The sequence below is a fragment of the Melospiza georgiana genome, chromosome 2 (assembly GCF_028018845.1).
Source record: "Melospiza georgiana isolate bMelGeo1 chromosome 2, bMelGeo1.pri, whole genome shotgun sequence".
NCBI lineage: Eukaryota > Metazoa > Chordata > Aves > Passeriformes > Passerellidae > Melospiza > Melospiza georgiana.
The window spans coordinates 11,855,617-11,883,338 of NC_080431.1; the positions used below are offsets into that span (position 1 = coordinate 11,855,617).

At 40.7% G+C, this 27,722-nt stretch overlaps 1 protein-coding gene across 1 annotated transcript; it reads left to right on the forward strand.

Moving 5' to 3' along the window:
* Nucleotides 1-1,168: 1,168 nt before the first annotated feature.
* CHODL (chondrolectin) lies at nt 1,169-27,722 on the forward strand. The gene is made up of 7 exons (XM_058018401.1): nt 1,169-1,256; nt 16,388-16,700; nt 17,390-17,547; nt 21,258-21,305; nt 21,675-21,758; nt 23,078-23,180; nt 27,206-27,722. The coding sequence occupies exons 1-7, from the start codon at nt 1,169-1,171 to the stop codon at nt 27,288-27,290; spliced, it is 879 nt and encodes a 292-aa protein (XP_057874384.1). The 3' UTR covers nt 27,291-27,722.

Sequence of the window (27,722 nt, forward strand, 5' to 3'; positions counted from 1 at the left end):
AAGTACACGAGTAAGCACAGAAATGTTTGAATTGTATTTGTTGATAAAACATCAGCGTGACTCTGAAGAACGAACAAGTCTTGAAAGTGGTCCTTTGAGGAGATCCAGAGAATTACCAGTGCATTTTTGGAGTGTCAGCAATGTGGATTTAACTACAGTATCCTCTGGGGCAATGAGAAAAGGGGACTTTCCAGTATGTATACTTCTAGTCTAGAATATGTATGTGCTTTCCAGTTACCTATATACATATATATATAGGTAACATTCTCAAGCTGGCAACGGGACATTTTTATTCTTCTTAGACAAAACACGGACCAGGAAGGTCTACAAAGCACTTAACAGCCATGAAGTCCAAACCTGGGTATGGATCACGCTCCTAAGCCACGGGGACAGTGACTAACCCTAAATGACCCGGCAGCGGGGCTGGGAGGGACCCGCCGCTCTGCAGCCTCCAACCAGGAGCGGGGAACAACCGCACACCGGGAACCTGTGCCCGAACTTCTGCGGGGAAGGGGCTGGGCAGGAGGGACTGGGGCTGGATCAGGGGCTGGGGCGGGGACAGGGCCTGGGGCAAGGGCTGGGATAGGGGTTGGGAAAGGGGCTGGGTCAGAGGCAGGCGCTGGGATAGGGGTTGGGGCAAGGGTTGGAACTGGGATAGGGGTTGGAGCTGGGGGTGGATCAGGAGCTGGGGCTGGGACAGGCGTTGGGGCTGGGACAGGGTTGGGGCAGGCGCTGGGATAGGGGTTGGGAAAGGGGTTGGATCAGGGGCTGGGGCAGGGATAAGAGTTGGGGCAGGGGCTGGAGCAGGGACAGGATTTGGGGCTGGGACAGGGGTTGGGGCAGGGATAAGGGTTGGGGCAGGGGCTGGCGCTGTCGCTGGGGCTGGGATAGGGGTTGGGGCAGGGATAGGGGTTGGGACAGGGGCAGGATCAGGGGTTTGGGCTGGGACAGGGTTTGGGGCAGGGATAGGGTTTGGGGCAGGGGCTGTCGCTGTCGCTGGGGCTGAGGGCGGTGCGGGGGCGGTCCCTCCCCGGGGGAAGCAGATAAATGCAGGGCGGCGGGCGGCGGGGAGGTGGCGGAGGGCAGCAGCGGAGCCGAGTGCGCGTCCCTCGCTCCCCGCCGGCATCGCCCTGCCCTGAGCGCCTCTCGGAGCCAGCGGGGCAGCGCCATGGGGGCCGCAGGAGGGCTGGGGCTGGCCGTGCTGGCGGCCGCGGTGCTATGCGGGCCGGGGGCGCTCGCCGGGCGCGTCCTCAGCGGTGAGTGCGCGGAGCGGGAGCGGTGCGGGAGCGCAGCGCTCCGGGGCGGACCCGGGACCGAGCCCCCCTGGCCGAACCCGGCACCGAGCCCGCTGACCGGACCCGGGACCGAGCCCGCTGCCGAACCCCCGCATCGGCGGCGAGCGAGCGCTGGGAGCGCATCCCGGGCGCACCTGGCCCGGCGGAGCGGGGATGCTGCTGCTGCTGCTGCTGCTGCTGCGGGGAACGCGGGGGGATGCGGGGCCAGCGCGGGGGGTGCGGGCTCCCGAGGCAGCCCCAAGCCCTCTCCTGCCCCGGTTCATTGCCGGCTGCGTTGGAATTGCCTGAAAAGATGGAGGGTCTTGCGAGGAGCGTCTGTCTGTGCGCTGAGTTTTGTTGGCGGCTGGACGGGGATGTTTCTTCTTTGTGTGCGCTGTTGTTGGGAGGAGAGGGCAAACTTTTAAGAGCGTGCGGTGTAAAATAGTTTTGTTGGGTGTGGGTGAGTCCGCAACTCTCAAAACCAAAGGGAAGACAATGCTGTATCTAGCATTGGAGCTTAGGTTTAGTTTAAGAGCTGTAGACTCCCACTTTGTGTTTGCAGTATACAGGTGTATATGCTCAGAAACTGCTAAATTTAGTGAAAAGACCCCTTTTAAGCTTACTTTGGTTCAGACCCTCCAGACTAAAGCTGACAGGCTCTTGGGAGTATGTTGTGTGTGTGCTATACATCCATGCATTTGCCTGGAAACAAAGATTTACACTCTCCACTCTGTTTCTTAGCAAGTTGTGTGTGTATATGTGGGTAAGAACGTGGCTCTTACAAACGATCTCCAAATCATTTGTATACTTTTGTTTCAGAGGCTGTAACAGTAGCATATCAACAAAACTTTCTTGTAGTTTTTTTTTGTTTGTTGCAAGCATTTGATTGCTGAATTCAGATAACTTTCTTAGTTGCAGTCACTGGACCATTTTGATGATGCTCCATTTGAAGCAGGTTCTAATGCTACAGCTGAGATGGGCTCTTGGGGGTTTGGTAAAACAGCATCTTCAGGAAATAATAGCTAAGTAGCAGTGCTTCCAACACTTTGAAAAAGCTTGTTTGCCTCAACAATAACCTGAAATGTTTCATCTACCTCTGTTATACTGTGAATTATACTGGCTTGTATGATACATCAAAGCCCTAAGTATTACAATTTCTGTGATTGCTATGTAACACTGGGGTTTTTTTAAGGAATAGTGAAGATTAATTATCTATGAGATGCATTTGGCATTAGCAGCCTCAGTGCAGGAATCCATGTGGCTGAGGAAACCCAGTCCCTTAATCTTCCAGCTGCAGCTTCTGTGTTTAACTGAGACATGGGAAACTGAGGTGCAGCTTTTAGAGCCATGTGTGATGTGTGTATACTGCCTTGTCAGACTGTTCCTAGATGCACATTAGGCTTTGGGGATTTTGGGAGGACACAGGCTCTGCCCCATATTTCCCTGAAGCATTTCAAACCATATGATGAGCCTCATGTCACTGAATCATGCTGATAATTCTTGTCTGGTAGAATACAGGAGAGGGCTTGAAGCCACTTACAGATAGAACCATTTTATGTATTATTAGTTTATTGGTTGAAGTTGTATTCATTAGATAAAGGTTTCCTAGACAATAACAGCCACATTTATTTATTTATGCTTATTGGAGATATTCTTATGTACTGGAAGAACTTCTTTCCCCCTCCTTTCTTTCTCTCAAGGACCACACCCATATCCTGGCACATGCACATGGATAGGTGCAGTGCTAGCAGTAGCTGACACTATTTTAGGCAAGAAATAGTACCACTGAATAATTGGGCAGTGTGTGCTGCCACCTGACTCCCATCTATCTTACCTCTCTCTTGCATAAGAACCAGCAGTTTGGACTTAAGCAAGCTTATGTTTGAAACCATAAGTCTATAACTTAAACAGACCTATTCCTAAAAAAAATTAAATGTTTATGCTTCAGTCATGATTAATAATCTGGCATAGTAGGAAATTCCATTGCTCTCATTCCAAATAAATATATAGCTCCTATCACTCCCCTAAGCTGTTTGTGAGGCTGCTTGAGTGCTGGCTGGACTTTGTGAAGAGTCCCATTGACTGCAGTAAGTTTGCAGCAGACCTAGCAATAACTCCAGATTTGCTACCATTTTGATCACAGTGTCAAGAGGACAGAGAAGAAAAGGCTGCCTTTTCATAATGTCATTTTTTAAAGTAAAGGGTTTCTGTTGCTTTTCCCAAGTATATTAGATTTCCTAGGGTATAATTAAAACCATTGTTGGCATCAAGCAATTTGTGTTCTGGTGTTATTTCTTTGCCATCTTTAATTTGGGAAGTCTTAAACAGTGATGCAAAATGCTTTTTAATTTTTAATGTATCTAGACAGATGTTTTGTGAGCAGTGCTCAAAGCCTCCATATCCAACTGTCTAGTGTTGCCAGAGAATTGATTCCTATAGGAAAAAACCCAAAGCAGTCTCAGAGAAAGTGCTGAGTCTGCCTTGCTGTCCCATGACATCATAAAGAACATGAAGTGATGATAATGCAGTTTGCAAAGATGCAATTACTTTAAGTATCTATTGGGCAGGAGAGATGCAAGCTAATCTTATTACTAATCATTTAACAGCCTATGTATTAATCATAGATATTATAGCTTAATGACTGCTGTTTGTCTAGTTGTATTTCTGCAGCTTTTAAAGTTTTGCTTTTTGCTATTGCTGTGCATCAATAGCAGATTAAATAGTGATTTATTTTAAAACAGTATGTATCTATTTTGGTGCAAAAGTACTTGGATATATAAAACACTAAATGAGGAAAAACACTTGGTGAGTCAGGAAAATACCAGAGTTGCCCTTAAACTATAGGCTTTGTTGCTTCAGATGCCTTTAAGGAAGTGAATATATGAATTCACATGGCTTATGATCAGATTTGAGTTCTGCATAAAGTACTGCAAAGTAAGAGAATTAAAGCAGTGTCTTCATAAATACTGGACTGATGACAGATAACAAACCCTTTCTCAAAAGATGCATAATGTAGTTTAATTTTTTTGGCCAGCTTATTATTACACCTGAGTTTTGTCTGTCAAAGTGCAAGCATTTTCTCTAGATGAAACCTTCTACTATAAAGTTGTGGGTTGTATTTTTTTTTTTTTTGGTGTGAACTGTAAATTTCAAGATACAAATGCAGCTCAAAATTTGAAAGGATAAAACCTGACAGAAAACCTGACATCTCATCTACATGCACAACAGGTGTGTGTTGAACACATTTTGTTGGAAATATGTAGCATTTAGTTCTGTACTACAAAAGATTTTCTTGGATAGGCATACCCAAATAGTACAAGATCCTTTTTCACAGCTGAAGGTCTCAGGAATCACTAAAACTGAGACTTGGAGAAGTGCAGGAGAAGCTGGGCACTGAATTCCTTTATTATTCCTTGGACTTCTTTATTATTTCTTCTCCTTGTCCAGCTGTATTGAGCACTGTCTTCTTGGGGGCAAATCAATGAGCTGAGCTCTTAGAGTGAAATGAGGTGATGATTTTGGATATAACAGGTGTTTCTGCTAAACACACCTTGCTGCAAACCAAGAAGTTCCACAATACACTGTGGAATGAGAACCCAGTGGTGGAGTCCTTCTGTAGCGGGGTAGAAATATCCAAGTACTTAAATCAGTTTCTAGAGTCAGATTTCTGTATTAGAGGTGATCCCCCTCCCTCTCTGTCAGCCATGTATAGCTTACCTTCCCCATGAGTGAGAGTTGTGCAGGTTGGCCAGGCTGCAGTTCTGTTCAAGGATAAGGAAAGGGATGTGGAAAATCCTCGTGCTGTGTCTCAGACCAGCATGCTACTTTTCCAGGAATACAGCTTTTTTGCTCACAGCATTTTGTTCAAAAATAGAAAGGCATTGCAAAGCTCAAACTCACAATTGTCAAGTCCTAGTTTTCCACTTGGCTAAAGAGCCCAAGAGGAAACCCCTGCCATGGAGGGAGCTATGGTAAAAACCCTGTGGGATGGTATGGACAATCTGCTTGCTTTCACATGGCTTTTCTTGCTCCCAGAGAGAGAAAGCTGGGCTCTTGCCTGGTTCAACTCATGTTCTGTACCTTGATTTTAACTCTCTGTAGGTCAGGTCTGATCCTATGCAGGTCAAACTTCTCAATTAGAAGATGTTTGCAGGGGAACATGCTTTGATTCATAAAGGGTTCTGTACAGCATTATTTTTCTGAAACTAATTCCCATAATGGCTTTCTCTTTCCAAATCTCTGATGGATCAGAAAAGAAGGTAGATGCTAATGTACAATAGGTAAGATGAAACAACCCTTTGATAGTAATTGCTACACTCTAATCCCATTATAATCTAATTCTTACCTCTCACTCACTAGTTGGAAGTTGAGTTTCTTGCTGTAGCAGTCCCTACTGCCATCACTGACAAACAGTGGGACCTACAGTTCTGACCAATATTAATGAATCCTAACTAAAAGGTTGGCATGTCTCTAAGTAAATCTGAATGTAGCTGCAGTATCCAGCTAATCTAGGCTCACTTTATAAGGAGGGAAGGAAAAAAGTTGATATTTTAAAAGTGGGATTAATTTCATTTAAATTTGGATTTTAAATATACTGCAGATCTTCACTAATGGATGCTGCTGTCTGTGTTTGTTTTGTTCAGCTGTCTACACAGTGAGGTCAGTGAGTCAGTTTAGCTATGGACAGGTTATTGGGAAGGATTTATGGTTGGTGAGATGAATCCCACACTCATGTATTTCAAGGACTACATGTAATGTGAATTAACCAGTGCTGCTTTACCTCTGAATTTTCTCTTAGTGTAAATTATAATTTAAAATATTCTAACAGACTACTCCTCCCCTCAAACTTCCCCTCAATTTTTGCCTTAAGTGAACTGTCATCAATTTTAAGATTCCATGTGGATTGGCTTTTCCCACTTTCTTAGGAGCAGTGAATGAGCAAGGCTTTGCTTGTTGCTTTCTCTTTTAATTGTGCAATTGCCACAAAAAGAAAGCACTCTACACTCATGTGCTGAAATGCCTAAAGGGTGTGACACCCTAGGAAGATCTTAAACCAAGGAACTTAATATAATTTACAGCCATATATATTACCTAAATCTACTGCAAATACTTTGGTAACAAATTCATGAAAGTAAACCTACTTGGAAAAAATGCATTCAAATTTCACTGAAAATTACTGAGAATGGATGATGCTTGCTATGAAAAGTAATTGAGAAGGACTATGTTTTCTTTCTTCTCGTTTTTTCTTAATTTGATACAGGGGGGATCTGCTGACTGGGGAGATTTGCTTTGACCATCAGGAAAATGTTTTTTTACCCAGAGGGTGGTTGGGCACAGGAACAGGCTCCCCAGGGAGGTGGTCACTGGTCACACCAAGCCTGAGAAACCTCAAGAAGAGTTGGCCAACACTCTTGGTGGGGTTCTTGGGGATGGTCCTGTTCAGGGCCAGGAGTTGGACTTGATGATCCTTGGGGGTCTCTTCCAAATGAATGACACTCTGTGATTCTGTGACCAAAGAGTTGTGAAATATTTCCTTCTGGAGGCAAAAATAAGAAATAAGCCATCAGCAGAAACTGTCAGAAGTGGCTACATTTATGCCTGGGAGAAAACCTGTTGAGGGAACTGACTGATGAGTACAAAAGTGGATATTTGTGAAAATGTCTGCTGGTTTGGGATAGGAGAATAAAACTATTCCCTGCTCCCCTTGGCAGGAGCACACACTTAAAGCATTCAGGCTACATTTTTTGTCTATTATGTCTATTCCACAGCAAGTTAACAAAAACTTCTTAGCTGCCATATTATGCCTGTCTTTAAACTTCTGTGAGTTTTGTTCTGGGCTTCATGGATACACAGAAAACTATTGATGAATGGGCTTAATTTGAATCACAGAACTGTTTGGGTTGGAAAGGACCTTAAAGATCATCTCATTCAACTCTCTACCATGGGCAGGGACACCTTCCAGTAGACCAGATTGCTCAGGGCTCCATCCAACCTGACCTTGAACACTTCCAGGGATGGGACATCCACAGTTTCTCTGGGCCAGTCTTGTCAGTATTTGTTTTTTTAATAAACAGCTGAAATTGTAGATTACTTGGTGTGTCTTCAGGTTATGATATATAAAAATTTATTGTGTCACTGTGTTTATAAGAATTAACCCATGTGTTATAAGAATTAAAAAAAACCAAACAAAGCAAACCCACTGCTAACAGCTTCAGCTGTTAACGGGGTGTTTTGTTTGGTTGGTTTTATGTTCTAAGATTTTAAAGTTCTGGGTAAAAGAATCCACATCCCAGAGCAGACTTGTAGATATGTAACTCTTTCCAACACACTCTATATCCCCTCTTATTTTGAGTAGGTTCAAATAGATGCCATTGACACTTGGGTGTTATCATTTGCCTGATCCTGTCCAAGTTTTTCCTTAAAAAAGGGAAGGCAATTGGTAGATTTAGGGTGTTGTTTTAGCAGCTATGTTGCCACTTTTTGTGAGCCCCCAGGACAGTGCAGCTGTGAGCTGGCCCCTTAGAGAAGGAAGTGGCTGACTGCCATGGCGAGCCCTGTGATATACACCTGTAAAGTTCACATGATCAGAAGAAAGGAAAATAGTTATTACAGGAAAAGCTAAATGGATCTCATGCTTGAAATTTATGATGTGTTAGATAGCTGAAACCAGAGCTGATGCCAAAATGAAGATATGTTTCACTTAGAAGAAAGGAAACCTGTCAGGGCTTTAATGATTTGACCTGGGGGGAAAAAGAAATAGTTTTTGGGAAATACTTTAGAGACTTTTTTTTTGACTCTGAGTTATGACTTGAATCAGTGACTAAAACTTTTCCAAAAAAAATGGATATTAATTTTCCAGCTGAAGACACTCTGTATTGATTAATGTAATTGTATGTTTTCCTGCAATGGTAATTATGGAGGGTGAAGTGTTGATTAGCTTCTAATGAGGCTTAGACATCAAGCTACTTCTTTACAGCTCTGTTGTCAATGGCCTGAGTTCCCTCCTTTGTGCACCAGGGCTGAGAAGCTAAGTACAAGAAATAAATGTGTGCTGTTTTCTTTGGGAAATAAGTGAATTGCTGTGTGAAGATGGCAGCTTTCATGCTGGCTGGTATTCCAGTTCCAGTACATCAAGAACAAGCCTGAAGCACCACATCAGGGATTTTGAAAATCCAGACAAATTTTGATCTGCTGTGGAAAAGGCAAATTCTCCCACCAATTTATTCAACACGATGAAGAAGATTTTGCAGGACAAGCAATCTTCCTGCATCCTCCAAAGACATAGAAAAGCACAGGTTCTGAGCTCACAGAAGTTTTGACAAACCTCCCAAAAATAACCTGCTTAGATCAATACTTGTCATATGTGGGCTCTTAACCACCCATTTTTGTGACCAGCAGTCTTGCTGCATTGTGCAGGCAAGCTCTCAGATCCAGTTTTAATTGCACTTCCATTCAGCTGATGGCAAAATCCAGGTGTGAGGAATGAGTAACATTTAATATATAAATGGGCACTGCCAGGTGCTCCTTTGCACTGTCTCCTTTTTGATTGCTTGGTTTTTTTAAAGGTGTAGCTATTATGGGTCTATTGAGGACAGTTGTCATTCAGAAATAAGCCCACTCCCTGTTCCCAAAAGTGCTTAGAAACACAATAACTGATCTACTAGAGGCTAACATACGGGTGAAAACCCATTTTCAGCAATAAATCTACTGAAAATCACTTGCCATGGCAAAAGGAAAAAATAAAGTCAAGGACTGGACAGGAAAAATGCATCGTTTGTAGCTTCATATTCAAATAACTGTATGGATGGTATAATACAGTAATTTGATTTTACTTAAAACTTCATCATCCCTGGTTTTTTTTCTCTTTGCAAAAGTTTCATTAATCCTACAGACACCTGTTTGTCTGAGGACCTCTTGCATCATCTTTGCTAATTCACAAGATATGGGATGGTTAATGGCTGAAGTTACATTATCTGGCTTGTGTTTGAGAGAGAATAGAAAAAAATCCTATTTATCATTTCAGACTTGCTGTCTATGAATGCATCCATAACTTTTACTTGCACAAGAATTTAGCAAGAAGGATGTCCATGACAAGAAGTATTTTAAGAATGGCTGATAGATGAGTTTTGCAGTTTTGAGGCTGGGGGAGCCTCCATTTAGGCACCTTAGACATGGTCTTCATGCTCTGATGTGATGCACACAAACTGTCTGCTGTGCACATCTGCCTGAAGCACAGCTGCTGGACAGGCCAATGTGGCCCTCAGGGGGTTTTATATAAGCCATTAAAAGTGAACTGGAACCTTTGAAAATTTTTCACCCTGGGAAATCGCTTAAGAAAAAGCTCTATGGTGACATTTTAGGCATAATCCTTAATCCAGAATAATTCAATAACAACTTTCTTTTCCCTCAGAAGGCTTGGGTTTTCAGGAGGATTGGAGGAAAAAGTACCTGCTAAGGGATGGAAGAGATTGCTGTGAAGATATCAGATAAAGGCTGGCATGTGATCTGTACAGCAGGTTTTATTTGAATGTCAAATTTATGAGCATGTGGAATTCCTTAAACTGCTCAGGACTGTGAGCTGAGAAACATCAGTGGTTTTAACACTGGCTCAGCTGGAGAATGATGTGTCTTGAGTGTTACAAACTTTGGGAGAAAAGATGGCAGCTTGCTTTTATCATAAATGCAGACAGAATGTAATTATAAAATGTTATCACAATTTTTTTAAAGTAATATTAATAATAAAAAAATATATTTGGTGGATGGACACAAATATGATACAGTAAAACATCAACAGGAGTAATGTAATATAGCAAAATGTGAGCAGCAGCTGAACCCAGGCAAAATCTGACTGGGTGATTCAAAGACCATCTGACAAGATGCATCATCTTTGGAACAAAATGTGATTAGGAAAATTTATTACCACTTAGTCTCTTCCTGGCCATGTTCTGGAGTGCATCATTGGGACTTGGTGTGGGGACAGGTGAAAACAAATTGTGCCCAGCGTCCTGCATGTTGGTTAGTGATCCCTGAGGTCACTGAGCTCATGCAAGCTCAAGGCCAAGACTAGTCTTCATAACACAGGCAGAGAAGATTTTGGTTAATTGCCATAGATTTCTGTTTTGCTATTTCATTATCTGTTTCACTTAAGTCCTTGTGTTTTTGTTTGTCACTTTGTTTTCAGAGGTCTCCATCAGGCTCTTGTTGCTCTGGTTATTGTTAAATATTTCACACTGCTTTTTGCCAAGTGCTCTTCTGATTTTTCTGCTGAATCCATTACCTTGGGGAGAAAAAAAGTCAAAATACAACAACATAATGGCTTTGCGCATTCATTTTTTTTCTCTTTTCACATATGCTGTGCACATGCAGTGGCTGACCTAATGTAGGTGGATGCTAATGGTATCAAACCCTGGATTGCAGGTTAGTTTGTAAAGTTCAAGAAGGGTTAGTTTGTAAGGTTCAAGAGGAAGAGGAATGGGATTTATCAGCAGGGAGCTTATCTTCTACCTGATGTCTTCAAAGACTCCAGCTAAGCGAGGTGTGTCACTCAAAATGACCTCTGTGCCCCTCATGGGCCTGTGGGGGTTTAGTTTAGTAATAAGCCTGATGCTCTTAGGGAGAGAAGTCTTTGACCTGGGTATTTTATCAGCAATTTTGCTTCTTAATGACACTTTGCTGTAAATTCTGTCATGACAGTAAACGAGGAACCTATTATTTGTTTAATGAAGCATGGTTATTAAAGCATAATGGAGATATAACTGATTGAAATAACAGCTTGCTACTTGCTTATTTATTTTTTTTTCTTGAAGGAGATTTTCTTTCCCCCCTGTACAATTATCTGTAGAAATATTTTAATGAGTAATTTAGTTTAAATATATATTTTTTCTGAGGCTGATATCTAAACATTCTACTATGGAGCTCCTGGGAAACACCCAAAGATGAAAATTGACCCATATAGATGGTAGCTAGCACTTTCTGGAGCAAATCCTGTTCACTTGCTTTCATCAGCTAATGGGATGATGAGACCAAAAAAGGATTATTCACGTTGGTAGTATCTTAGTGTGATTCATTCCAATAGTCTTGCTTACAAATCTTGTTTCTATTCAATTGTGACAGAAAAATTGGAATTCTATTTATACAGCTGAAATAACAAAATGTTGCTTTAGAACTGACTGTGGAGTCTGCTGAAAGATCTTAGAATAAGGTAAAGTAGCACATAGTTGATATTTCCATGCTTATCTTGTCTCCTGTACAATATGGTCCATTCTGTCATTTTTTTAGTGGTAAATTATTTCTGCTTTGTAGTTCAGAAATTAGTAGTGAGAGAAAAAAAATGAAGCTTTAAAACCTGACATCTCAGTGTGTTCCGAGAAGAGCACTAAAATGTCAACTGATTTGCCAGCTATTAAGGCACAACTGCAGATTTCCATTAACACATTTATCTGCCACAGTGGAACTGGTTCAAAGTCTGCTTCAAAAGAAGAAAGAAAAGATTCAGCGTAGGTCACTGCCTAAACACAGGGATTAAATTAACTAGAATAAGAGAAATTCACAGCTTCTTCCAGAAAGCTTACTGCTCTGCCTCACACACTTCATTCACACTCTTTGGGTCTATGGGTCCTAATGCCAATTATTTCTTTGTTTCTTGCTGTTTTCTCTGTTGGTTTCTGGAGGTATATTCTTGCAGAAATGATCAGCCTGTGAGGAAGAAATTATTTATTTTGCCACAGGTAGAGAGAGAAAAAAAGAAATGAAAGAACAGTAATTTAGGAGTTGGATTTCATTCAAATTTTCAATTTTTCAATTCTTTCACTTTGTAAAACTTGATTTTAGAGTTACTTAACCCTGCCCAAGCACCTACAATAGAAACGGTGTCTTTAAAAATTATTCTGGTCAGTTTAAGGGAAGAAGGAAAACGTCTTCCACAAAGCCTCCAGGTTTTAACCTGCAAGCCCTTGGATAGAAGTTGGGCCTTCACATCTGTATTCTGATGGCTCTGGGAGGGCTCCCTGCTTTGAGTGCACAATGGGAACAGGCTGGGCACATATTAAGGGCTACAGTAGCTCTTTGCCTTTGTGCATCACAAATGCTTGTCATCCTCCTTGCTGCTCCATAGAGTCCCACCTGGTTTCCTTGTGTGGATGATGAGCATTGATGCAGCCACTGTATTGGACCAGAACACAGCACAGCTTATGGATACAGGCCTTGGAGCAGGTCAGAAACAGCACTTGCTGTGACCTGGTGGTCTTCAAGGTCTTTGCCAGCCTAAAAGATTCTACGATTGTGTTTGAGTCCCTATTTAGCAGCTGACTGGCAGATGAGCATCCTGAGAAAGCTCAGCCAGCAAGGATCCATTTCTTCTGATGGAAGGTTTGGCCCAGATTTTGGGATAGTCATAGAAAAGCAGAGGCTGTTCATGAGAACAGAGTGTGAGTGGAGCACTTCAGCCACCTGAGAAACATGCAGGGATGGGAGTGGATTGTGTGTTATTAAAGGCAAAGTTAGCTGTTTTTCCATGTGTCACAGACATCCTTTATGAAAAATCCTTTCCTTAGGATTTTTTCTCCTGAGAAGCTGAGAGGCCTCAGGGTCAAACTGTAAACAATGATTATCTGCTGCTGTGGAATGCAACAGGTGCATCTGAGATTGGTCTCATGTGGTTGTTTGTAATTAATGGTCAATCACAGCCCAGCTGGCTCAGACAGAGTCCAAGCCACAAACCTTTGTTATCATTCTTCCTTTTTCTATTCTTAGCTAACCTTCTGATTAAATCCTTTCTTCTATTCTTTTAGTATAGTTTTAATATAATATATATAATAAAATAATAAATCAAGCCTTCTGAAACATGGAATCAGATCCTCGTATCCTCATCTCTTCCCTCATTTTAAGACCCCTGTGAACACAGTCACACCCATGAGAGGGAGGAGCAGCACGGGAATATGAGCCATAGTGATCAGTCTGCTCATCACAGTTGGTTGAAAATTCCTGCATGACTGAAACTGTGACCAGGATATTTTGACACCTGGATTTGCTCATAACTTACTACTGGATATCAAGGGGAAGTATGTGCACAGAATGAAAGGAACCAAGGAAAGTTTATTTCAAAGATTGTCCGGGAAAATAAAAAGAGCAAGACAATGGACAAAGCACTCTTCCTAAATTTACATGTACATCTTGAATTAATGCTTAGAATCCAATCTTCAACTACAGGGAAAGGGGTGGTCACTTTTCCTTGGAAGTGATTAGTGTCCTGTGTAATTCAGTGCTGGGCTGTGGCTGTTTGTGCTGCTGTGTACACATGTGTACTCTGGCAATGAGCCATTGTCACTCACCCAGCAGTGAGGTTCAAAATGTGATCAGCTCCTCCTTCCCTGTGCACTCTGTCCTGTCAGTGAGACACAGCTCCTGGGGGGAAATCGATCATGTTAGCAAAATTGGAATTTCAGCATTGTAGAGGAAGGGAATGAGCTGGGATTTCATTTCAACAATGAGCTTTCATTGTTGCACTTTGCACGTTGGAACATTTAGACTTATCACTTTGTTACTTTGATAATAGTAGTATTTTTTGTTGAAGAAGTCCAGGAGGAAGCCCATTATTTCCTATGCACCTCTGTTAAATGGAATGTCCCTTGCTTCAGCGTCACTGCCCATCTATGACTGTGGTCCTTGCTGCATTTATTGGGAGCAAGGCTCCTAACCTATGTGAGTAAAGGGAAATATCAGGAAAGAAATTATGGCATACATTGTGTTGTCAGGACATTATCAGAGAAAGTCAAAATTGGCACTCTCTGCCTGATCTCGGAGCCTGGCTTTTCCCATATCTGTGGCACAAGCTTCTCCTTTTTTTAGAGTGTTCTTGTTCCTGTGTTATTTTGGTAGATTAATTACTGATAAACAGCTAAATTTTCAGAAGTCTGTCTGCCAAGGTAAGAATGAGATTAAAAGATGCTTTTCTTCCTGATAGTCCTTTTCCAGATGAACTTTAATAGGGTAAAGTGAAGGTTTCAGAGCTTGTTGTTTGTTTTTTTTTAATAGAGATATTACAAGAATTTTAGGAAACCCTAGAAAATTAAGCATGGTATATCCTTACTGCTCCTATAATTTAGCTTTCTACAACAGAAATGGTTCCAAAAAGATGAGTTATTTTCAGATTTAGCTAAAAGTCAAGAGCTGATCCTGTTTTTCCATTTGTATATTAATGCATCTTTGATGCAATCTGCTTATTCTCTGCAAATACTTGAAACTATGCTCTGTGCAAATACAGAGATGTCTTCAACTCAGCCCTTGTGCTGTCTGCTATTGGAAATATCCTACTTATTAAATACAAAATTAAGCATTGATAATGCAAAAAAATTGAAGTTTATGTAGCTTTTAAGTTTTTTTTTTTTTTTTTTTACTTTGATATTTACTCTTTGAGCAGAGGAAAACATTGCCTGGGAAAACATAAATATAGCTGAAGTTATGTGAGGATGTTGCCGTTTCCCAGTGACAAATTGCAATTTTTTTAAGGTGAAACAGAATAAATCATGTTCAGATGTTATTTACATGAATCACATATCTGGTTTTGCTTAAAAGTGAGACTAAATACGAGATTTTCAGATGCAAATCTGATACAGTACAATAAATTACTGTACTTTGTGCTGGTGTGGCTTTACCTCAAGTGCTGTGAGCAGTTTTGGGTGCCTCAATATAAGAAGGATATAAAGCTCCTAAAGAGTGCCCAAAGGAGAGCTATGAGGATAGAGAAGGGCCTTGAGGGGAAGCTCTGTGAGGACTTACTCAGGTCACTTGGTCTGTTCCACCTGGAGGAGTCTGAGAGGGGACCTCATTGTGGTCTTCAACATCCTGACAAGAGGAAGTGGAGAGGCAGACACTGATCTTGTCCCTCTGGTGATCAGGGACTCAGGGAATGGCCTGAAATTGTGACTGTGTCAGGGGAGATTTAAATTGGATATCAGGAAAAGTTTTTTCACCCAGAGGGTGGCTGAGCACTGGAACAGGCTCCTCAGGGCAGTGGTCACAGCACAAACCTGACAGAGCTCAAGAAGGTTTTGGAAAACACTCTCAGGCACATGGGGTGACTCTTGGGCTGTTTTTCACAGGGCTGGAGTTGGAACTCAGTGGTCCTCAGTGATCCCTTCCAGCTCAGCATGTTGTGTGATTGTCAGATTTTCCAGTAAAATAGTGACTTTTGTTGATTTCTAAGCAGTCTAGATAATGCCTGGTAGTTTTTTATTAGTTTGGTATCCTTCAGTCATTCTTACTTAACAAAATAAATTTTCCTACTTTTCTTCTCCAATGATAAATTTCTATACTGGAAAAGCTTGCTTTTATTTTTTTTTTAAAGAGATGGTTATATTTAGAAGCCTTATTCTGTCCCTAAATAAACATACTGGAGTTCAGTTGTGGCTGATAAGTGAGTGTGTTAATTCCTTATCTTGTATATCTTGAATAAACTCTATAGAGTTGAAAATTATAATTATTTTTCCTTTTTAGGAAACAGACTTTCTAACAGACTTAGGAAACAAATCTTTCTCAGACAAAGAACTGTAAGGAGCAGACTTTCTCCTCCCATAGACTTTACAGGTTGTGCCTCAGCCCATTGAAGTGAAGAGTTCCTATGGGTTTCTCTCATATACAGCCTCTCAAAATTAAGGTATCAAAAAAAAAATTCAGCTGCTTCTTGCCACTAAACATGTGTATTTGAAACTTTTTTTTTTCAAATTGAATTGCTCTGATTACACAATAAAAGTGAAGTTGGTCCATTAGTATGCAATAGTCAAGGAAATACACTCCAAACAGATCCTGGCTATAACAGAGAGGCCTGATGGTACAGTCATTATAAAGTAAATATTTTTCTAGAGCCTATTGGGAATCTTCAGTGTTTTGGAGAGTTTCACAGGCCATGGCAAGATGGCATAGATTCCCATGAACTGTGTGCTGTTTGAAATTTAAATTAGAGCACAGGATTTCAGTGGTGCTAGGTTTCACCATGAATCCTCTCAGGCAAAAATCTCCCGTCCTTCACCAGCATACGCATGAAGTGCTGTATTCTTTTCTTGCAGCTTTGGTGTTCATCACTGTGCTCTGAACAGCCCCATGTGTTTGTTTTTCAGGCCAGAAGGTGTGCTATGGTGCCTTCAAGCACTCCTGTTACAAACTAGCCTATTTCCAGGACTTGTCTAGACGCGTGGGCTTCCAGGAGGCCCGCCAGGCCTGTGAAATCGATGGCGGGGCTCTGCTGAGCTTGGAGAGTGAAGCTGAGCAGCAGCTGATAGAAAACATGCTGCAGAACCTCACCAAATCAGGCTCTGGGATTTCTGATGGTGATTTCTGGATTGGGCTGTGGAGGAGCGGCGATGGACTGGCCACGTCGAGTGCCTGCCCCGACCTCTACCAGTGGGCCGATGGAAGTATGTCACCATTCAGGTAAGGCTGTGAAACTGCTCCTTGAGAAGGTTCCAAGGAAAGAAATAGTCCCTGAAATGCTAAACCTTGCTTGACAGCATGAAGTTTGTGGCATCTCCCCCTTGACTTGTCCAGATGAAGGGTAGCTGGCAATCGGGGTTTTGAATTTGAAGATGTGACAGGATGACATTCTGTGTGTGGCTTCAGCCTACGAATTTCTTTGCTCCCACCCCCAGAGTTTGCCTCTGCAGGATGTTTGGAGGTTGTTCTGCCACACACAGAGTCCTTCAGGTGTGGTCTGAAAGCAGGCAGGTAAATTCTGCAAGGCTCTGGCCACCTCAAATCAGGGAGCCAGCCACCAAATAAATTACTGTGAGATGCTGAGTGTAAATTGTTCTATTTCTACCCTTTTTGAAAATCCTTTAACTTCCTGATGAGGCCAAAGGCCAGAGTAGCAGCAACTCATAGAACTGAAAACAAGGGGACAGATAAGAGACTTACAGGGAGGAAAGTAGAGCAGTAGGGTGTTATTTCTGCAGAGGTGCTTTGATCAGAATTGTTTAATACTCAGAGATATTGTTGGGTCTTTCACAGAAAGGTTGTGGGAAATGCAGGATGCCTTTGATGAGGATGGGACTGTTTGGGTTGATATTTCTACATTGATGCAAACTCTGTTCTTTGTCATCCTGAACCTCATCTTCAAAAACTAGAAACTGGTACACAGACGAGCCTTCCTGTGGAAGCGAAGCCTGTGTGGTGATGTATCACCAGCCAACTGCAAACCCTGGTCTGGGAGGGCCATACCTTTATCAATGGAACGATGACAGATGCAACATGAAGCACAATTTTATCTGCAAATATGCACCAGGTAGGTAAAACTGAAGTTATATTTCACTGGTAGGATGTTGTTTAGGAAAACAATTGTCTCTTGGTTTGTAAGGGAATCTTCAAGTATCTTTTGGCCTGTGGTACTGGATCCTTTGGTGTGTGCCTGACCTGGCATTAACAGGGGATATTTCATGTCAATAACAACTATTAAAATACATTTTTAATACATTTAAATAAACCTGTTTATATCTAATAAGAATGATTTGAAAGTTAGCTTCACTATCATGCATTCCCAGGGTTTTTTTTATTTAATTAATTCCCTTACAAAGTGTTTTAAGTGAGCATTTTTCTACTTTCTAGGTAGGATGAATATGACATCTTGGTCCTACTGTAAAAATTATAGCACTGTCCTCGTAGTTGCAGCTCTCCCATTTTATACCAACTTACACGTGGTGGTTGTTTTAAGAAGTTGTGGCTTGAAGAATGAAGTCCAGAACAGCAGGAAAAATTTCTGCATTCATGCATGTAGACTTAGAGAGATATGAAAAGCAGATGCATGCTAGTTGAGATGGTGACAGAAAAAAACAGATCTTAGGCAATTTGGCTGTACTTTCAGACATGACATAAGTTCTGTATATGTCAATAGAGGAAAAGTGAACTATAAACTAGAACAAAAACCAGAAAGGACATAAAAAGTAAACTTTCCAGTTTGAGCCTGTAAAATTTTTTGTTCTTGGCCATACTTAAAGTAAATGCAAACGTGTTTTTCAACAGGACCATGCAAATGTTTTCAAATAATTTTGGTGTGTTTGTTTTTCAAAACTAAGCTAAAAGAATGCATATGATATTATGTATTTATTTCATTTATTAATTAATAAAAACTCAAGAGGTGGCCCTTGGGAATCTCATGAGGTTTAACAGACCAAGTCCAAGCTGCTGCACCTGGGTCAGGGCAGCCCCAGCACCAATCCAGGCTGGGGATGAGCAGCCCCAGAGCAGCCCTGGGAGAAGGCCCTGGGGGTGCTGTGGGTGAGAGGCTGGCCCTGGCCTGGCCATTGGGAGCCCAGAGCCCCCCGTGTGCTGGGCTCACCCAGAGCCCGTGGGCAGCAGGGCAGGGAGGGGATTCTGCCCCTCTGCCCCCTGTGCTGAGAGCCCACCTGCAGGGCTGCATCCAGCTCTGGGCTCCCAGCACAGCAAGGACAGGGACCTGCTGCAGCCAGCCCAGAGCAGGCACCGAGGGCATCAGAGGGATGGAGCAGCTCTGCGGGGAGGAAAGGCTGAGAGAACTGGGATTGTTCAGCCTGGAACAGAGAAGGCTTTGGGATGACCTAATTGTGGCCTTCCAGCACCTGAAGGGAGCCCACAGGAAAGATGGAGAGGAGTTTTTACAGGAGTCTGGAGTGCCAGGATGAGGGAGAATGGCTTCAAGCTGACAGAGAGTAGGTAGATATTAGATATTAGGAAGAAATTATATTCTGTGAGGGAGATGAGGCCCTGGCACAGGCTGACCAGTGAATTTGTAGATGCCCTATCCCTGGGAGTGTCCAAGGCCAGGGTGGATGGGGCTCTGAGAAACCTGGGATGGTGGAAGGTGTTCCTGCCCATGGTAAGGGGTTGGAAAAAAGCTGTTATTTAAGGTCCTTCCAACCTAAACCATTCTATGATTCTGTGAAATCCTAGTCTTAGCATCTGCTTGAACTATATAATTCTGCAGTTTCCTACCTTCTTTCTCTATGTTGATCAAGAAATAATCACTCTCTTTGTAGAGATCTGTCTACCCATACAGATCCAGACTATTTTGTTCCTCTGGTTTTGGTAGATACATATCTTTTCCACTTTTTGGTCACTTAATGAGGATATTAATGGTAATTAATATTGGCAGCAAATATTAAATATTTGGCAGAGTTGATATACCAATGTGTTTTGGCGTACTGCCACCCCCAAAACCTGTTCCTGCCTTTGAAATTGTTAGTGGTTATCACTCTTTATGATGATCAGTAATCATCATAGGCCTTTCAAGGAAATGTGACAATTTTATCACTTTTAGAACTGTTAGAATTATTTTGAAATAGTGTAACAAAATAAAAATGTTTCATGTTGTTAAAAGCTCAACATTTTTACATCAGAAATTGCAGGCTTTATTAAAAAGGTTTGGTTTCAGGTCTATTTTCTAGCTTTAAAAGCAAACAAATTTCAATTAAATAATTATTCTGTGCTAGTGAATGGCTTACCATTTTTGTTGAGATGTGATAAAGAATTGCCTTTTCTATTGCTTTTACCATCTGAGAAAATGCTGGATATTTTGGATTGTCAGGAAACAAGGTGATAATAGTAACAATGAAAATACATTTATATTTCTTTCTCTAGGTAGAAAGTGGGTTATTAGTTTATAATGAGGCATATAAGGCAAACAATGCATAGGTAGATTATTGTTAGTATTGACATTGTTATGCAGCTAAATGCAGTACTGCTGAATTGTAGCTATTTATTTTTCAAACTGTTGGAGTTGTGCTCTTTAGCAAAACAGAGTATTCTCCAGAAATGTATTTTTCTGTCATATAGAGGAAAGGAGTAGATGCAAAATGTATATAAATAGATATATGTAATTTCTTTCACTGCCTGAAGAAAGTAACACAATGTTTGTAGGAAAATTACATTTGTTATCTCAAACCAAGTGAGACTTACAAATGACCTTTTTCCCTCCTCAAATCACTGTAAAGGCTTCAGTGTCAGCTCTTAGCAGTGCAAAATGCATCCATTTCACCAGGAATGCTAAAGTGCCACATGCATATTGAATTTCAGTTTGTTATCCGAGTATGTTGTTTTTCACAACTCTCCCGTCTGTATCCAGTATAGGGTGCATGACACCAACCACAGGCCAAAACAGGTTGCAGGTGACTTTGATAAAGTTGCATCTAATTGTATCATCAGCAGGTCCAGGACAGTGCTCATTAGGCAGCCTTGCTCAAGCAGCAGCTATATTTCTGGTGGACACTTTTATTTTTCCAAGTCCTCCCCTGACAGCGTTTACTGCTGCAGTGTTCAGTCTGGCTTTGGGTCATATTGATCATTCAGCAATCTTAAACTTAATTATAGGTTGGTAATTGCAACCTCATTTAGTTCCTGTCCAGCTCCTGTAGGTTTGATTATGCAATGAAATTAAAAACTCATCTCCTCTTCTGCTGTCAAGAGACAGCAGCTCAGTTCTTTGGGGTATCTTGGTGTTTTTCTTTATATAAGATCAAATGTAACTATTTTTTTACCTGAGTAGGTGAAATAATTGCCTTTATTTAGTAGGCTTTATTGCTGTTTTGATTTCTCCTAGCAGTTTGTATTTATCAAGACACTCAGAGCTCTAGTCTCACAGCACTGTTAAGTTAGTGTAACCTTATGATAGAGACAATTTCATATATTGTTCTAGAATTGTCTGCACAAATGAAGCTTTGGATATGTTAGGCAATTTATTCAGCACAAGAAGTTAGGGTTTAGCCGTTAAATCAGAGGCCACCAAAAACTGAATCTAGACTAAACTATAGCCTTCTAAGGAGCAAAAAAGTATGAACTAGAGGTGATCTGACACTAGTTTGCAAAGAGCCTTTGGTAAGAAGATGAAATGCTGAAGAATTAAGCAATTATTGTTTGGGGAATATATCTATTTCTGTGATCCTGCATGAAAAAAAATGGAAACCTCTGTTTTATTGCACACATTTTTCATTCTTCAACAATCAATTTCAAATATTGATTTAACAGATAATGTCTTAGAAAAAGAATTAGGAGACAGAGCAGAGCCAGAATACGGTAAGAAATTTTGATGCATTAAATTCCATTGCACTGGTAAATACATAATTATAAGGATATCATTCAAGAGCCTCCAAAATTACTCAAGTTTAACAGGCCCAGTTAAGAACTGGAACATAGGAAAAATTAATTCTTCAGAGAGCAGCAGCTACAAATATATGGCTGTTGTTCAGAATAACACTGCTTGTAATTCTTCTTCCAGATATAATTCCAATTTTGTAATAAAATCCTGTACACATGTATATTTAATCAATCATAATAATGTTAATTTTACCAATATAAATTAAAATACAATTGCTATTAATTTATTTAACAACATAATGGTAATATTTTTTGCTGTTTTCCTAAAATGTCTGATCTCCTTTTCAGATATTTTTCCAACAGTGCCAGCAGGAAATCCTTATGATACAAGCAAACCAGAAGATCAGTATCATATTATTGCTACTGAAACAGGTAATGTGTTCATATGAATGTAGTGTTCTGCTAAAAATATTAACAGTGGAATTAAATTAATATTTCAGTTTCCATTTTTGTCAATAGGAAGAAACAGTCTGTTTCCCTGGGAAGTGCCCTGAAAATACATATGTTTTAATAACATTTCAAGAGTCTTAGTCCCTTTTAGTTGCTGTGGAAACAAATTATTTCCTTGTCTCACCAAACTCAGAATGAACACCGTGTCCATAGCTCCCCCAGGTACCCTGTGTTTTTGGAAGACCACATGTTAAGAGGAGTTCAGTGCCTTGCTGAGATTCCCAGTAGAGATGATATTTGGGAAGTGGATACCTGCTGCCCAGGTTCTGCAATGCCCCTGGCTGCTTCATTCAGCAATTTATCTTCTGAATGAAATCCTGAGGCTCAGGAAGAGTTGTAGGAACTGAACATGTCTAAGGAGCAGCCCTGGATTTTACAGGATTGCACCATGGGGTTATGGAAAGGGGGTGTTTTGTTTGCCCACTGGATTGTCTGGTTTTGAGCCAGCTTCCTAACTGGCGTTTCCATTATTTTTAACTCCAGAGGAATTATTATATGGATGAACTGTGGTTTGTAATCAATTATAGCTTTTAATACAAACTGTGTGAAGACTCTAAAATGCAAACACAACATGAATTTTCACATTTATTCTTGCTAGGGAAAATATTTTCAAAATAGGACAATAGGTATTAAAAGCTCCACAATTTGTACATTAAATGTGTATTAGTGAAAACATGGGCATGTGGTTACAGGGAACAGGACCCTTCTGGAAACTGCAGACCCCATCCTTTATTGTAGGCAGGTTATAGAGTCTCAGCTTGTGCCATTTCCCACTCCTTTTGTGCAGGCACCTGCAGAGGAGTGCCTTTAGCTCTCCCCATTAGTCAAGGAGAGAATTTATGTGTCTTTTAAGGGGAAAGGGAAGATGAGAGCCAGGTTCATTCTTCCTATGGTCCTGCATGAGCAGGGAATCCACATACAAAGATGACAGAGTCTACAGTTGAAATGGATTGCAAAAAAAAATTTGGACAGTGAAATGTACTCCATTAAAACACTTGAATTGTGAATTAAAAAATTGGAAAATATCAGAATTGAAGACCTTAAGATACATTTTGCATATAACTCAAGCGCTGCATTATTATTGATACTGCTGAGTTCTCTTTGGAGCTCTTCCTATAGAAGGAATATATGTGTTCTTTTGTGTAAGTTAATGTATTCCTGTTATTTTACTCCAGATTTTTCCTGACATGGTTGAAAGCATTTCAACACGGCAGACATTAATGAGAATTTTTGTCTTGTAGGTATAATTCCGAATTTAATTTATGTTGTAATACCCACTATACCACTGCTGCTGTTGATACTGGTGGCTTTTGGGACTTGCTGTTTCCAGATGCTTCATAAAAGGTAAAATATACTCATCCATAGTGGTTTTATGATGCAGAATTCATATTTCCATTGGCAAGCTATTCCTACTGAAAGACTGCTTACATCTATCCCCAAATATGCAAATAAGTGCCTTTTCATCTATTAAAGTGCAAGTAGTTTACAGCTGTTACAGCTGAACATTCACCTTCAGGCTTTTTCCACAACATGCTGAGATAATTCTAGGTCTCAAAGGATGCTGCTGCTGGGACTCCACCTGTTCCTGAAGAAAGTCTCTTTGCAGACCACTTTATAGGCAGGGCTGTTGTCAGCACTTTTATTTCACCTCTTTTATGATGATTACTGCCTGTAAAGTACCTGGGCTGTGGGCAATAGCAGAGGGGTCCCTCACAGATACAGGGACTCAATTTCTAACCTAAAGTAAAGGGCTCAGTTTCTAACCTAAAGTAAAAATTTGTTCCAAGGAGAAAACTTAAGGGCCAGCAGCTGCTTAATCCTGTTCCACTGCACATACCATACAAGCAACAGACGGACCACTGGAGTGCAGAAATTGAAAATGAAAAGCAAAAGCTTGCTCTGAGCCACACACTAGTGTGACATCCTTTGTACATCATGTATGTGCTTAAGAGGATGCATAAAATAAATAGATATGTATTCATAGCAAGGGGTACTATTATGCAAAAAAGAGACATTTCAGCCTTTGAAATACAGTATAATTTGCTTCAGGCTTTAAAATTCTTTGGACTTTTCATTTTTCTCAAAATATGATTTAGATACATAAAGACATGACAGCATATAATTAATATTTTTTTCTGAAGAGAGTGTTTCTGAAACTCCGAAATATCATTTAGCCTTTAGTTCAGAAAGTGTTTTCAGCTTCATGTAATCCAGAAGAGTTTAAACTGAAATATGTTTTGTAGATAAATGCTGTTTACCTAAAATATCAAGAGCAATAAGCAGATTTGTAAGCTATTTTCCCTCTTGAAGACCAGGAATAACTAAAAGAAATATGATATCACTGTTTTAAGAAAATTTAAAAAAAAAATCCTCCTTGGTTTTAGCTCTTTATTTTTTCCTTATGGTTTTTACTTACTATTTCCTGCCAATAGCTGCAGTAACTTATTTCAGCTGAGAAAACACCAAATGTGGAAACTCTTTCTGTCTGTGTGAGTGAATGTACAACGATATTAGCAGGACTCCTTGGTTCCCTGCCTTATTGAAACAAGTAGCCATAAAGAGCAGATATTACAAGGTCTGCATAACAAACTTGATTTTTTTAAAATGCATTTTCTATAAAGAAAAGCAAATTAAAGACTTTCCATATGACAGGCAAATAAGCATTTCACAAAGACTGTGAAAGTTTATGTAGAAACCTCACCATTGGTCGGAAGCTCAAAGCAGAAAAGAGTGGTAAAATAATAATATGTATAACTCTAACAATTGCACAGTAATTGAATTCTGGAACCCTTATTACAGTGGCCCTGGATTTCTTGGTAAGTATAGTACATCTTAGTAGCTTTTCTGGCAACTCCATTTCTGAGAAAAGTTTCAGCCCTTGAATACTCCTGGGAAAGCAGTGAGAGATTCATGGCCCACTGAAATCAATAGCAAAAGTAGTGTTGACTTCAGTGGGCTTTGATCAGGCCTTTGATGCTATAGCACTTCATCCAGAAGTAATTTATCTGAACTTCCAAGACTTCAAAATTGCATGACACAGATATTGGAAATTCACCTTGGAAGGTTTCTCTTTTTTTTTTTTTTTTTTTTTTTTTTTTTTTTTTTTTTTTTTTTTTTCTGTCAGCTGATTAGTTTGATAGATGAAATGATACAAAAATCAAGGACAAAATGGTTTTGATGCAACACAGGGTTCTCTTTTTTATTGTTTGTTTGTTTTTGTTCCCAGAATGTCTATTTTGAGTTACGTCAAAACCTGTAATTAAAGAAATGAAACCATTTTAAAAAATCATTTAGATCAAGAAAACTATCACTAAAATTAAACTATTTTACTTTTGAAACAAAACTTTGTTTTTTAAAAAATATGTTCCTATCTATTTTCGATTTCCACCTACGACCTGCCTTGCAAACCATTTTTGTTCATCACAAATATGAAGCTCTTGGGCAAAAACCAAATCAGAAGAAGAAACAATCACTTGAACTTATCATCTGGACACTGTAGAACTTTATGAAAGGGATTCTGTCCTGCTGGGGAAGGAGGGACCCCCAACTTTCCACATGAACCTGACTTCTCATTCTTTTTTAGGCTTCCACAACATGGTGACCTTTCCTCTGAAAGCCACAACCCATGGCCAACCAGGACATGCCTAGCTTGAAAGGTCATGACTAATTTTGCCTGTCATTGGGCTCTTGAAGGGTAGTAATGAGGCAGAGCAACACCTCGTCCCTGTAGCTGGCAGAAATGATCAGCTCATTCATGCTTAGATGCTCTCCCTTTCATTTCTTCCAGGGAAGCAAGGAGAAACTGCTTCAAAGACCCATCTCCATTATCATCTGAATGCCTTGCAGAAAGTTTAAATTCCAACCTGGTATATTTCTCAGTTTCTATGATTGCATTTGATGGTCAAAACACCAACATGCTCAAGCTATTTATTGCATCTTACCTTTGTCACTAAAATCTGTTTCCTGAACCAGCTGTGAAAATCAGCGTAGGTTTGTTGAAGATAAGCTCATTTGACATATTTGATCCAAGGTATTTAGAAATTGTTCTTGCTGTGTGGCAAGGACTCTCCATTCAAAGCCTTTCATCTTTAATTTGTGCCTGCTTTTGCTGGATTAATCCAGAGGGAAGTAGTGACTTCGTTTCTTTAAGAAGGAAGCGCTGGAACTACTCGATTCATTGCAATTGCTTTGTTTATAGCATTGTGGCCTGATCTAAAGTCCACTGAAGCCAAAGGGAGTCTTTCCAGTTACTCCAATGGGCTCAGGTACATAATGCATTATTTTGTAGGACTTCAGAGGTAAGTCTGGAGGGACTGAAAACTACTGTAGCATTCAGCACCCTCGAAGTGCATTTTAAATCAACTCAGACTCACTTGCAGTTACTCACCAGGAAAGGAGTAAAACTGAATGTATAGGACTGTTGGGACTCTTAGATTTCCACCTTACAGAGTTATGTAGGGTTACTTCACCAGTGTGAAATATTCTATCCAGAGATTGAAGCATTTTCACAGAAATGCAGCTCCAATGGCTCCGGAAGTGGCTTCTCTTTCAGTAGTCTGCAGTGCACTGTTATCTCTCAATCTAAGTGAGGGAGGATGGTGTATTGTGGCACTTGTAGCCATGTGGAAAGACTGCCATAAACTTTCAGTGTGCCTCAGGGTTCCCTGGAAATTCAGGGAAAACACATTAGCAGTATCGCAGAGAAAGTACTTTTCGGAACCAGTTTTCTCTCTTTTTTTTTTTTTTTTTTTTTTTTTTTTTAATTGAAAAAACACCAAACACAAAACGTGCTATTGAGAGTTTTGACTGAAAACTATCCCTCAGGAAGCTTTCTACCAGTCATTCATTGCCAGGAGTCTGATCCACGTGCCATCACTTCATGAGGTGTCAGGTCCAGCCCCGAAGGGAAAGGGGCTCGCTGGCGCAGGGATGCACAGTGACCCCATTGCTGTACCCAGGGTGGGCAGGGGTCTGGTACCCACTGGGGTGGGTGGGCTGCACCTTGGGCATGGATTTGGGGGTTTGTGTGCTCTGCTTCCCCCCAGAGAAGGGAAGTGCTCAGCCCTCACCAGTCCTGGTCAAACGGAGTCATTCTCTGAAAAGGCTGCTCTGCAAGAGAGGTGTGGTTGGATGGGAACTGGGAAAAAATAAATAAAAAACCATCCAGGCCAGTTCAGTGCAGTTCCTGGGACCAGCACTGCTAAGCAGAGTGGTCTGGTATTTTTGGTAATGGATGGGGAGCCCACACTGTGAGAGCACCAAATGTGGCCTTGTGATCCGGGATGGGATGCTCAGGTCTGATCACAGAGCTGAATCAGGACTGCAAAGGCACACATGCACTGAAAATGGTTTGTATTTTTATTTTTCAGTAAAGGAAGAACAAAAACCAGTCCAAACCAGTCCACACTATGGATTTCAAAGACACCCAGGAAGGACAGTAGCATGGAGGTATAATGATTTACTGACTGAAAATGAGGCAAAAATAACATTTTGCAGTGAGGCTGTATTATAATGTCGTCAAAGAACATTAGCTTGGAATGGCTTGAAAATGCAAAGGATCTACAAGAATGAACTGTAAGCTCCCCCTTGAGGCAAATGTTCAGATCATTTTTATATGATGTTTGTTTATTAATTCAGTAACAAAATATGCCATGCTAAATAAAGGGTATGTGTTTATTTTGCTAAGAGATGTAAGTTAGCTAGTTGTGAGCAATGAAATGAACAGAGCATTTGAAGTTTTTACGGGGAAATATCCACAGTGTATGTCAGTTTTAAGACTGTTTGTAGTTAAACAACCCCCCTCTGTTTCTTTTAGTCTCTCTTGCATTGTATTGTATAGTCAATGTACAGTAAATGGAACTGACAATTTTACAGTGTAACAATTAT

Bases quoted from the DNA above. Each gene is read 5' to 3' on its own strand.
- CHODL (XM_058018401.1), top strand. From the start codon at position 1,169: ATGGGGGCCGCAGGAGGGCTGGGGCTGGCCGTGCTGGCGGCCGCGGTG. The intron at 1,257-16,387 runs GTGAGTGCGCGG...TTTGTTTTTCAG, and splicing joins CGCCGGGCGCGTCCTCAGCG to GCCAGAAGGTGTGCTATGGT. The intron at 21,759-23,077 runs GTAATGTGTTCA...TTTGTCTTGTAG, and splicing joins TATTATTGCTACTGAAACAG to GTATAATTCCGAATTTAATT.